This window comes from Malurus melanocephalus, unplaced genomic scaffold, assembly GCF_030028575.1.
Source record: "Malurus melanocephalus ecotype Western Australia unplaced genomic scaffold, MMel_1.1 scaffold_658, whole genome shotgun sequence".
Lineage (NCBI taxonomy): Eukaryota > Metazoa > Chordata > Aves > Passeriformes > Maluridae > Malurus > Malurus melanocephalus.
In genome coordinates, this window is record NW_026623890.1 from 136,088 (window position 1) to 148,186 (window position 12,099).

The 12,099-nt window shown below is 62.9% G+C and overlaps 2 protein-coding genes across 3 annotated transcripts in view; one reads left to right on the forward strand and one right to left on the reverse strand.

Annotated features, from left to right (window-relative positions):
- Positions 1 to 55: 55 nt before the first annotated feature.
- Positions 56 to 3,699, forward strand: GALE (UDP-galactose-4-epimerase). The gene is made up of 10 exons (XM_057383752.1): positions 56 to 420; positions 491 to 606; positions 759 to 872; positions 1,296 to 1,472; positions 1,552 to 1,665; positions 1,749 to 1,815; positions 1,884 to 1,969; positions 2,126 to 2,203; positions 2,325 to 2,439; positions 2,522 to 3,699. Exons 1-10 carry the CDS (start codon positions 300 to 302, stop codon positions 2,575 to 2,577), a joined length of 1,044 nt encoding a protein of 347 aa, XP_057239735.1. The 5' UTR covers positions 56 to 299; the 3' UTR covers positions 2,578 to 3,699.
- A 7-nt stretch (positions 3,700 to 3,706) lies between these two features.
- Positions 3,707 to 12,099, reverse strand: part of LYPLA2 (lysophospholipase 2) — an 8,924-nt gene continuing 531 nt past the window's right edge. The window contains exons 1-10 of one of the 2 annotated variants that reach the window (XM_057383749.1): positions 10,766 to 11,342; positions 9,507 to 9,611; positions 8,685 to 8,716; positions 7,985 to 8,050; positions 7,603 to 7,650; positions 7,381 to 7,451; positions 7,136 to 7,209; positions 6,897 to 6,998; positions 6,431 to 6,607; positions 3,707 to 5,618 (exon numbers count right to left, since the gene is read on the reverse strand). In XM_057383749.1, coding sequence (XP_057239732.1) covers positions 5,568 to 5,618; positions 6,431 to 6,607; positions 6,897 to 6,998; positions 7,136 to 7,209; positions 7,381 to 7,451; positions 7,603 to 7,650; positions 7,985 to 8,050; positions 8,685 to 8,716; positions 9,507 to 9,584 — 699 coding nt within the window. In that variant the 5' untranslated portion in view covers positions 9,585 to 9,611; positions 10,766 to 11,342 and the 3' untranslated portion in view covers positions 3,707 to 5,567. Of the gene's footprint in view, positions 5,619 to 6,430; positions 6,608 to 6,896; positions 6,999 to 7,135; positions 7,210 to 7,380; positions 7,452 to 7,602; positions 7,651 to 7,984; positions 8,051 to 8,684; positions 8,717 to 9,506; positions 9,612 to 10,765; positions 11,343 to 12,099 lie in introns of those variants that run through there. The other variant, XM_057383750.1, reaches the window with a different exon arrangement.

Below are 12,099 nucleotides of genomic sequence, written 5' to 3' on the forward strand. Positions count from 1 at the left end.
CCCTGTGTGTATTAATGAATGAATTAATTAACTGTGAGCTGGGTAGAGCCCGGGGGATCTGGGTGAGCCCAGGCTGGGTTTTACAGGAATGAGCCGGGCTTATCCCGGGCTGTGACACCGCCGTGTCCGGGAGGTGTGACCGCGCTGGCACAGGGAGCGCTCAGCCCTGCCCTGCCCTGCCCGTACCTGCGGCTGTGCTGACGTGACACTGTCCGCTCTCCGGGCCTGAAGGATTCTGAAGGATTCTGAAGGATTCTGAAGGATTCTGAAGGATTCTGGCATTTTCCCCGCAGGGAGCCATGGCAGAGAAGATCCTGGTGACGGGCGGCGCCGGCTACATCGGCAGCCACTGCGTGCTGGAGCTGCTGCAGGCGGGTTTCGTCCCCGTGGTCATCGACAACTTCCACAACGCCATCCGAGGTACGGGGAGCCCCAAACCGGCCCGGGCTGGGCTCGGTTCCTGCGATCCTCACTCCYCTCCGTCCCCCAGGATCTGAGGAGCTCCCCGAGAGCCTGCGGCGKGTGCAGGAGATCGCACAGCAGCCCGTGCTCTTCCAGGAGCTCGACATCACCGACGAGACCGCGCTCCAGGAGCTCTTCAGGAAGGTCAGAGCAGGAACCCTGGGTGGCTYTGGGGTTCCAGGGGTGGGAGCGGGGAGCAAACGCTGTGCCTCACGTTCCTGTGGAGCTCCTGGAGGGGGATTCTGGCCGGTTCCTCCYGTGTCCAAAGCACTGATGTCCACCCCGTTCCCCTGCAGCACCGTTTCTCGGCCGTGATGCATTTTGCAGGGCTCAAAGCCGTGGGGGAGTCTGTGCAGAAACCTCTGGAGTATTACAGAGTGAACCTCACCGGGACCATCCGGCTGCTGGAGGTGAGGGGGCACAGCAGCGATCGTGGCTGTGCCCTGGAGCTGCTGCGTGTGCCCAGGGCTTGTGCCAGGGGGTGACAGGGGCTGTGGAGGCTGTCCCAGGGCTCAGAGCTGGACTGAGAGCAGCACTCAAGAGCTGCACTCAGAGCTCAGAGCTGCACTCGGAGCTGCACTCAGAGCTGCCCCAGGGCTCAGAGCTGCACTCAGAGCCGCACTCAGAGCCACACTCAGAGCTGCACTCAGAGCTCAGAGCTGCACTCAGAGCCACACTCAGAGCTGCACTCTGAGCCACACTCAGAGCTGCACTCGGAACCGCCCTTGGAGCAGCATTCAGCCACACTCAGAGCTGCCCCAGGGCTCAGAGCTGCACTGAGAGCTGCACTTGGAGTTGCCCCAGTGCTCAGAGCCACCCATTGCCCTCCGCAGACCATGAAGGCCCACGGCGTGAGGAACATCGTGTTCAGCAGCTCCGCCACCGTCTACGGCGACCCCAAGTACCTCCCCCTGGACGAGAAGCACCCGGTCGGGGGCTGCACCAACCCCTACGGCAAATCCAAGTTCTTCATCGAGGAGATGATCCGGGATCTCTGCAGAGCCGAGGGGGTGAGGAGCCGCCCCGCGGGGCCGGAGCCCGGGCTGTCCCCACGGGGGTGACAGRGCAGCACCGTCCGTGTGTCCCCAGGACTGGAACGCCGTTCTCCTGCGCTACTTCAACCCCATYGGCGCCCACGAGTCGGGGATGATCGGAGAAGATCCCCAGGGGATCCCCAACAACCTCATGCCCTACGTGGCACAGGTAGAACCCCCCAGAGTCCCCGAGGGGGGCACAGGGAGGGACACAGGGTGACAGCGCTGCCACAGACCTGTCCCTCCGTGCAGGTGGCCGTGGGACGCCGCGAGTTCCTGAGCRTCTTTGGGAACGACTACAAGACGGATGATGGAACAGGTGCGTGATGGGATGGGGGGAATTTGGGATTCCCTGAGGGCTCTGCCCTCATCCTGTGCATCCCCCAGGAGTCAGGGATTACATCCACGTGGTGGATCTGGCCAAGGGCCACATCGCTGCTCTGAAGAAGCTCAAGGAGAACTGTGGCTGCAAGGTACCAGCCTTGGGGTGCTGCCAGCCCTGGGGGCTCCAAAGAGGGGTCTCACCCTTCTCCCCTTGATCCCTGTCCCTTCTCCCCTTGATCCTTGTCCCTTCTCCCCTTGATCCTTGTCCCTTCTCCCCTTGATCCTTGTCCCTTCTCTCCCCCCAGATCTACAACCTGGGCACAGGCACCGGCTACTCCGTGCTGCAGATGGTGCGGGCCATGGAGAAAGCCTCGGGGAGGGAGGTAAGGCTGGATCTGCAGGGCACAGGGACAGCACAGACCCCCAGTGCCCCCCAGCAGCCCTGGCACCGTGCCCTCAGCTCCTGGGGAGCCCCCCCAGCCCACGGTGCCGCTCTCCCTGCAGATCAAATACCGGATCACGGCCCGGCGGGAGGGAGAYGTGGCCTCCTGCTACGCTGACCCCGCGCTGGCCGAGCGGGAGCTGGGCTGGAAAGCTGCATTTGGCCTGGACAAGATGTGTAAGGGATCCCCTCCCTCCCTCCCTGGCACACCGGGCACCGCAGCCCCCTGCCCTCCCTCACCTCCCCCTCCCTGTTCCAGGTGAGGACCTGTGGCGGTGGCAGCTGCAGAACCCCACGGGCTTCAGCAAGAACTGAGCTGGGACCGAGGGCTGGCCTGGCCCAGGAGCTGCTCTGAGCCGGCCCTGCCTCCTTCCCGAGGGCTGTCACTGTCCTGGGACAGCGTGCCAGCTCCTCCTCCTCCTCCTGTCACCATCCCGGGACAGCAGTGCCAGCTCCTCCTCCTCTGTCACTATCCCGGGACAGCAATTCCAGCTCCCCCCCTGCCTCTGGCTCGGGGCAGGAAGGCTGGAGCATCCTCAGCCTCCACACTCCTCATCCTCATCCCCATATCCCCAGGTCTTTGCATTTCCCAGGGCAGATCCACACCGGAGAGCACAGAACAGAGCCAGAGCCTGGCACGCAGGGCACGGAACCCCTCGTGACAATGCCCAGGGGCTGCTGCCAGCACGGGCACATCTGAGTCCTGCTGAGCCCAAAGTGCAGCCAAACCCCGCTCCCTCCTGCCCCACTGCTGGGCTCCGGGGGTGCTCTGGCACCTCTGCCCTGCCCTGGCACACACAGAGCACCGGGACCCTCCCAGTCACGGACCACTCACATTCCAAGGCCACCGTGGCTCATTTCCCCTTTCCCCTGCCCCCCAGCACGGTTTTGGGGACCAAATCTCATCTCCCACATYTCCTGCTGAGCTGGAGAAGGCCCTGCCCGGGGCTGTGCCAGCCTGGCCTGGCTGCCCAGAGCCCCCTCRGTGCCTGGCTCAGCCTCCTGTGGCAGCCACTTGCCCAGCCCCGTTGCCAAAGGCTGCCCAGGAGCTGCTCTGCCCCGGCACACACTGCTCCTGTTTATTCCTGGCAGGGATGACGCAGCCGGCCCCGTGTGCTGTTGGCTGGATGAATAACTTATGCTCCTAAATTATGAATTGAGCTTTTGATTTGTTTTTAAATAAACTTTCCTACTTTCTAAGTGGCAGCTTTGTTCTGCTTCCCCTCAGCCCCAAAAACGGCACCCTGGGGGCTCGTGCCAATCCCACTCACCCCAAATCTCTCGTCCTGCCCGGCCAGGGATGACGCCAGCTCAGCTCCGGGATAGGTTTAGGATTTATTTCACCTTGATTCTCTGTGGAACGCACGCACACACACACAAAAAACCCCAAACATGTACAAGGAAGACAAGAGAGAGAAGAAAAAAAAAAACGAAAAAACAAAAGAAAAAAAAATCCCAAAGCTGTATTGAGGAATGGAGAGAAGCCGTTCTCCCTCCCGCGTTCCCGGCACTGCTCGGGCAGGGAGTGAGCAGGAATGCTCTGCAGAGGGGATGGTCCCGGGCCCCCCATCACACATGGTTCCAGTTCACAGTCAAACGGGTCAGTCTGGCCAGCACCAGCCCCTGGTGACCCCAGGGTGCTGCACTCCCACCCCAGCCAGCCCCTGGTGACCCCGAGCGTGGGGGACAGGGGCACAGCAGCATTAAAACACAGCATAGAAGAGCCAGCAGGGCAGAGCAGAGCCCCGGGCAGGGCAGAGCCCCGGGCAGGGCAGAGCCCAGCTCCCCTCGGTGCCAGCAGCAGCTCTGCTGCTTTCAGACTTCCTAAAAGGGGCCAAAAACAAAGCCCCAGCAAAGCCCCACGAGCCGACTCTGCGCAGGGCCGTTATTGCTTTGCGCACCCCGGGCGGGGAGGGCAGGGCTGGAGCAGAACCGGGGGGGCTGAGCAGCCCCAGAGCCCCCTCGGAGCCCCCCGGGGCAGCCCCCGGGCAGCTCCGGCCTCGCTGGCCCCGGGGCACCGGGCAGAGGCTCCCTGGGGCCGGGGAGGGGCAGCGGGGCCAGCCCTGGGGCCAGGGGAATGTGGGGTGTTCTAAAAGCCATGATCAGTCCCGGGAGGGGGCTCAGCCCGGGGGAAGAGGGGGGTGAGGGCAGAGCTGCTCCACAGCCGCTGCCCAGGCCCTGTGGGAGGGGAGGGGCAGCCAGGAGCCCACCCAGAGGGGACATTCGGGGCCCTGGCCCTGCACCCCAGCACGATGGCAGCACTCGGGAGGGGACAAACCACAGCTCAGGGACCCTGGTGATTGTACAGGAGGAGGGGAGAGTCCCCAGTCCCGGGGAGCAGAGAGACCCCCGGGAGCACGGAGGGTGGGGCACAGCAGCACCCAGGGCTCAGATGCTGGTGAGATGATGGTTGGGAGCAAAGCTGCTCCTTCCAGCCACACCAGGAGCYAAACCCGGGGTCCAGGGACCCCCCCTCACCTGTCCCTCTCCAAGTCCCGAGGGAAGGACGAGTAGCAGCAAGAGAGACATTAAAGACGGGGCTGTGGCTCCGTGAGTGTAAACGAAGCTTGGGGGCTCCGAGCGTGCAGAGCTGGGCTGGGGGGTGAGATCCTGGGACCCCCGCGGGCCGAGCAGGAGATGGAGATTGTAAAAGCGACAAGAGGAGGAGGAGGAGGAGGAAGGAGGTGATTATCTCAGAGGGCAGAGCTGCCCCACGGCTGAGGGAGTGTGCGTGTGTGACAGGCGGGGCCGTGCGGGAGGTGCGGGAGCGGCGCTGACCCTCCCCGCCGGCCCCGGGCAGCCTTTGGCGGTGCCAGCCCGGGGCAGAGCCTGCCCGGGACCTGGAGGCGTCCGCAGGGGAGTCCCGGGTTCCTGAGCTCCGATTGAAAACCCGCGAGTCGCCTGAGCGGAGCGGCCACCGAGGGCAGAGCTCCGAGCCCCGCAGGTGCCCCGGCCCCRCCCCGCTCCTCCCGCCGCACCCGAGCACGTCCCGCCCCTAATACTGGTACAAAAACCCCAAACCCGACAGCAAAACCTCACCCGCGCCGTGCCAGCCCCGCGGGGCGCCGAGGGGACCGTGACCCCCCGGGAAGTGCTCGGAGCCGGAGCAGGAGAGAAAAGGCCACAGCCAGACTGGCCTCAGCTCCGGAGTGGGAGCTGCGGGAGAGCCGGGCGGGGCGAGGGCGCGGGCGGGTGTGGCGAGGGGGCGGTGGGGGCCATGGCTTCCGATTGCAGCGGGCGGGGCACGGGGGACAGCTGTGAGTGACCTCGGCACCCTCCCCTGCGACAGTCCCGAGGGGCTCCGCTCAGATCCGGGGCAGCAGCTTCTCGATGAACTCCTTCACCGCCATCATCTCCTGCGGGGAGCGCAGAGCCCGTCGTTCCTGGGCTCCCCAAAGGCTGGGGTGTGCCCTGGGAACGGGGCACGGGGCTCTGCAGCCCCCCAAAGGCTGGGAATGGGGCACAGGGCTCTGTAGCCCCCCAAAGGCTGGGAATGGGGCACAGGGCTCTGTAGCCCCCCAAAGGCTGGGAATGGGGCACAGGGCTCTGTAGCCCCCCAAAGGCTGGGAATGGGGCACAGGGCTCTGTAGCCCCCCAAAGGCTGGGAATGGGGCACAGGGCTCTGCAGCCTCCCCAAAGCCTGGGAACGGGGCACGGGGCTCTGCAGCCCCCCCAAAAACTGGGAACGGGGCACGGGGCTCTGCAGCCTCCCCAAAGACTGGGGTGTGCCCTGGGAATGGGGCACGGGGCTCTGCAGCCTCCCCAAAGGCCGGGGTGTGCCCTGGGAACGGGGTTCTGCAGCCCCCCCGGAGCAAGGCAGGAACAAACACCTCCCATGTGCTCCCTGCCCTGCAGGACCCACAGGCCTGGGGCTGATCCCAAAGGTGATCCCACCCCTGGGGGTCACAGAATCGCAGAATATCCTGAGCTGGAAGGGATTCCAAGCTCCTGGCCCCACAACAATCCCACCCTGTGCATCCCTGGCAGTGCTGTCCCAACACTCCTGGAGCTCTGGCAGCCTCGGGACTGTGCCCAGCACCCTCTGGGGACAGAAGAACCTTTCCCTGATCCCCAACCCTCCCTGGCCCAGCTCCAGGCCGTTCCCATGGCTCCCGTCCCTGGTCACCACCCTGGGGTGTCCCACCCGTCCCTCTGTCCCCACACTGACCTGAGGACAGGAACTGTGCATCACGCCGGGGTAGGTTTTGAACTGCACCTTGGTGGGGGTGACGACAGATTTGAGCTTCTCGGCGGTGAGGGCCCCGAAGCGCACGGGGATCATGGGGTCCAGCTCGCCGTGGCACTGCAGGATGGCGATGTCCTTGTTGACACCGTTGTTCGCTGCCTGCCATGGGGAGGGGACACAGGGTGAGGGGACAGCAGGGTAAGGGGACAACAGGGTGAGGGGACAACAGGGTGAGGGGACAACACGCGTGTTTATCTGCATCCCAACACATCCCGTGTGAGGTGACAACACGTGTGTTTATCTGCATCCCAACACATCCCGAGTGAGGGGACAGCATGCCTGTTTTTCTGCATCCCAAGATGTCCCCCCTCAGCTCCCCTCCTCCGGGGGTTGTGGGCGATGGGAGAAGCCCCCCTGCCCCCTGTGAGGGTCCCTGGGGTGGGGGTACCTGGGGGAAGGCTTTGTGCAGCGGGAGCCAGCAGCTGAGCGCCACGATCCCGGCCAGCTGGTGCTGGCAGGTGAGAGCCGTGTACAGCGACAAGGCACCGCCCTGCGGGAGGGAGGGGAGGGTGGCATCAGTRCCAGGGGKGTTYTGGGGGGTCCAGGAYACCCYCAGASCCACYTCACACACCCACAGCTCCMTGGGAGGGGTGTCCTGGTAGCAGGAATTGGGGTCCCGACCCTCACCTGGGAGAAGCCCCCCAGGATGATGCGGTTGGGGGGGATCCCGTTCTTCATCTCGTGCTCGATGATTGCTTTAACTGGGAGGAGAGGGGAGAAATGGGTCAGTGGGAGGGGAGGGGGGGCTGGAAAGCACCACCCCACACCTCGGGGTGCGCATCAGGGACTGGCAGGTGCCCACGGAGAATGTTTGCTGGGGAGCAGAAAGGAAGGAGAGGTTCCTTCTCAGTCTCAGAGAGGGGGTTTCTTACTGCTTTCTGCAGCTTTCTTGATCCCAGCTTCATCCTCAGGTGCATCTGGAGTCAATCCCATCAGGTCAAACCTGGGAGAAGCAGCAGGGTCAGCCCAAACCTCTCCCAGCACACAGGGTGAGGTGTGAGGAGGCAGGAGCTGGGTGTGCTCAGGATTTGGGGTCCTCCATCCCTCTCACTCCCCAAAAGCTCCCACCCAGCCCTGCACCCCAAATCACTAACCATGAGGGCATGACCATCTTCATGTTGAGGGTCACCGGGATCCGGGGCCTGCGGAGGAGGAACATTTTGGGTGTTTTAGCTCAGGTCTGAGGGGAGCAGGAGGAAYAACACCTCCCCTCTTCCTGCTGAGCCTCCCCTGCTGACCAGGCCATGCTGAGGGAGCTTCACCACCTTTCCCTCTCCCTGCAGCCACCAGGGACCAGCAGAGGACAGGAGGGGGATGAACAGAGCTCGGAGCAGCAGCTCTGACTGTCCAGCTCTGTGGGAAAAGCCACAGCAAAAGAGCTGGCCTGGCTGGACAGCCTTGCTGGGCTCAGACCACCACCTGCTTCCCCCAGGAGCCTCAGAACCCCCAAAAAAGCACCCCCAGGGCAGCACTTACGCGTGAGGGCAGATGTATTTCACGTAGGGGAGGCGGATGGAGGAGAGAGCATCGGCCCAGCTGTGCCTGGGGAGGGAGGAGAGATGATCCCAAGGCTTGCCTGAGCCATTTTCCCCAAGGATGCTGCCCCCCATCCATCCCCTGCGATTATTTTACCCACCCCATCAGCCTGAGACCCCCATGCAGCTCCCCCAGCATTGATCCCCTCTGAGGGCAGCACACAAAGCCCCAGGCAGGGAGGAAAGGGAGGTGGGAATCTCCTGGACAGGGAGGTGGGAATCTCCTGGTCACAGAGGGGAGGATCTCCTGCCCAGGGAGAAGCCCTTTGTCACCACGGTGGGACATCCCTCCGAGGTGGGCTGGCACAATAAAGATGCTCTCAGCCAGGCCCAGCCCTGCCAAAGACTGGAAAAGCCGCAGTGCTTATCAGCAATCCCTGAAGGCAGCACAAAATCCACCCGCGGGGGGTGGGGGGCTGCCAGGCTGCCGGCATCATAAATATTCAAGTGCTGACAGCTGCCGGCAGCAATTCCCTGCCATTCYCTGCTATTCCCTGCAGGGCTGGTGCAGGAACGGCGGCCAACCCCGGCCCAAAGCCCACAGAAATCCTGGAGATGCCTCTGGGGAAAGCAGCAGCAAAGGGCATTTGGGATTTGGCAAACCACACATGCCAGYGGGAGCCAGCTCCAGGGGCACTCACCCCGTGTCTCCAAGGCCATGTAGGAAAATAACCTGTTAAAGAGAAGGAAGGGAAGGAGTTGGKGTGAGAGTGGTGCCCTGGGAGGGGGCAGGGCTGGGCTGGGCTGGGCTGGCAGGGAGGTGGCAAATGGACACTTAGTCACCAACTCCAAGCGGCCCAAATTAGCTCAGGACATGGATGGGTGGGTCAGGGATGAGGTGTCATCCTGCCACAGAGCTGCCACAGGCAGGTCCCAACTCCTCAGCACAGCAGGGGGACAAGGGGTGACAGATCATCCCACCAGGAACGGCACCACAGCACAGGCCCAGCCCGAACCCAGAATGGGCTGAAAGGGATCTTAGAGCTCATCCAGTGCCACTCCTGCATGGCAGGGACACCTCCCACTGTCCCAGGGTGCTCCCAGCCCTGTCCAGCCTGRCCTTGGGCACTGCCAGGGATGGGACAGCCACAGCTTCTCTGGGCACCCTGTGCCAGGGCCTCCCCACCCTCACAGGGAACAATTTCTTCCCTGAATCAACAAGAATTCACAAATCCACCTCCACAGCCTTTTCATCTCCAGCTGCAGCAGCCCCTAAGCCTCGGGGAGCAGAGGGAAGGCAGCCTGGAGACCCCAGGGAAGGACTGGGGCGGTTCCTTTGGGACATTTGCTTTTAAAAGCTTAAACAGCCCAATCAGCCCCAACTCCCACTGCCCTCCCAGAGGGGCAAAGTTGTGCCAGTGCACCCGAGGGTGGCCACAGAGCCCTCCCTCTCCATCCTGGGCTCCTGTGAAGCTGATGGAAGCTTTCCCTGTTTTCAGCAGCAGGGAGGGGACAGCCCTTACCGCAGCAGTCTCGCGCTCTGCCCCTGACACGGTGACAGCGTCGGCGAGGAGGGGGACAGACATGTTGTTACCACACATACACCGAGAGGGACTCGACACTGGCACCTGCGGGACACAGAGGTGAGGCAGGAAAAACAAACCTCCCGCCCCCAGCTCAGCAACAGCTCACAGGAGAAGCTGTTCAGGAGGGGAAATTAAAGAGCAGGTGAAGGCTTTGATGTTGAAGCCCTCGGGACAGCCCCGCTGGTGAGTCCAGAAGCAGCGAACGCTCCCCGTGTGGCAGCGCCGGGACGCGCGCATGGGGTGCTGGAAGTGTTAAAATTAGCTCGGAAATGACACCTCAGAGCCAGAGTTATTCCTGYGGCTGCAGCGGCGTGGGCAGAGGGCGGCCGGGCACAGCAGCCTCGGCACCCCTTCGTTCCTGCAGCCCTCGGTGCCTTCCCGGAGCCTGACCCACATCTGCTCCGTGAGGGAAGCAGGAAATGCTCGGCACGCAGCAGCACGGGYTCTGCCGCACCAATAAAGGTCCAGCCCTGTTTTATGGAGGTGTTTAGGATGAACCAGAGCACTGGGAGATGGTCTGAGCCCCCCCAGTGATGGTGACACCCCTGTGTCTGCCCAGGACAGCAAGCAGGGTCACCAGCAGTGTCCTGTCACCTCCTGGATCCCGCAGAGCTGACAGACCCCACGACACCTTCAGCCACAATAGTCCCTGGTGTTTGTTCCCACTCCAGCAAAATCCACAACTCCAGCTCCCCACGAGGCCACCCTGATCCCACTGACCCACCAGGACTAATTAGATCAGAGCTCGTTTAGGGGGCTGCCACCATCCCCCAGGTGTGGGATCAGCCTCTGGAACACCATCACAGAATATCCTGAGTTGGAGGGGATAAAGGATCATCAGGTCCAACTCCTGCCCTGCACAGACCCCTCAACAATCCCACCCTGCACATCCTTGGCAGCGCTGTCCAAATGCTCCTGGAGCTCTGGCAGTCTCGGGGCCGTGCCCATTCCCTGGGGAGCCTGGTCAGGACCTTCTGGGGGAATAACTTTTTCCTAAAATCCAACCTAAACCCCTCCTGACACAGCTCCAGCCATTCCCAGGTCCTGTCCCTGTCACAGAGATCGCAKCCACCCCTCAGAAATYCTTTCCTCAGCCACCACACTCTTCMCCTCCCACAGCAGCACCATCCCCAGCAGSTCAAGGCRACMCAGGATCACCCCAAAYCCCCCCAAAAYSCCACAAATCYCAGCCTTACCCACGAGAAACAGCCCGGTCTCTATCCCAGCCCGGCCAAGACCTGCCCGACTCGTTCCACCGACTGCTCGTCAGCGGCTTCCCGACTCAAATAAAAACACCGGCAAAGGAGCAGCTGCCCGGATCTGACACAGCCACACGGCCCACGTGTGCGCTCCAGGGGCAAAACAAGCRGCCGGGACTGACCGCACCTCCCAAAAAAACCTGACAGGTTTGGAAATGAAAGCATCTTCCCCTGGTGGGTGATGGGATGTGCTCCCTTTTTTTAGGGATTCCAGGGAAAGCAGCTCGGGAGGGTCAGAAATGCCTCAAACACSCCATGGGAATGGTCTGGGATGTTCCTGCCCCGCTCCTGGAGGGAGCACAAAGGAATCAGGATCAAAGCGCTCAGATGCGCCTGTGCCGGTGCGAAAACAAAAACACAGAACCGCGAGGTGGATTTGGGTCCGATTTGGAGCTGTCGGGCCCCAAATCAGCGATTCTGGGGGGGGGTGGAACACGTTTATCAGCGGTTAATTAGCGTTAATTGCTGAGCTTCAGCAGGGAGCAGGATCCACCGGGGGCCTGGTAAATCCCGCCTGGAAGCGGGCGGATGGAGGTGGGACCCCCGCGGCCGGGAGCACCGCTTTTCCGCCAAAAACGGGGATTGAGGGGGGTTCCCTGCAGGCTGCGGGTGCTGAGGGCTCGGAGGGACCCCGGGAGCGGGTTTGGGGTGGGAAGGGACGGCCCCGTTACCGCAGCGGGACYGCCGAGCCACAACCGCGGGCCCCCGGTGCTTCCAGCGGCTGCACCGCCCCGCTCCCCGTTAAACCTCGTTAAAAACCGGCAGGGCCCCGCCGCTCCCCAAATCCCTCACGGAACTCCATTTTCCCTGTTAAACCCCGGTATGGCCCCGCTCCCCCCGCTCCATCCCTCACGGAACTCCCATTTTCCCCGTTAAACCCCCGTTAAAACCCAGTAGGGCCCCGCTCCATCCCTCACGGAACTCCCCTTTTCACCACTAAATCCCCGCCGCTCCCCCCATCCCTCACGGAACTCCCCCTCCTCCGTTAAACCACGTTAGACCCCGTTAAAACCCCGCCACTCCCCTCATCCCTCACGGAACTCCCCTTTTCGCCGTTAAACCCCGGTAGGGACCCCATCATCCCTCACGGAACTCCCCCTTCTCCGTTAAACCCCGTTAAAATCCCGCCGCTCCCTCCATCCCTCACGGAACTCTCCATTTTCCCCGTTAAACCCCCGTCACTCCCTCATCCCTCACGGAACTCCCCTTTTCTCCGTTAAACCCCCGCTGCCCCCCCCCATCCCTCACGGAACTCCATTTCCCCCGTTAAA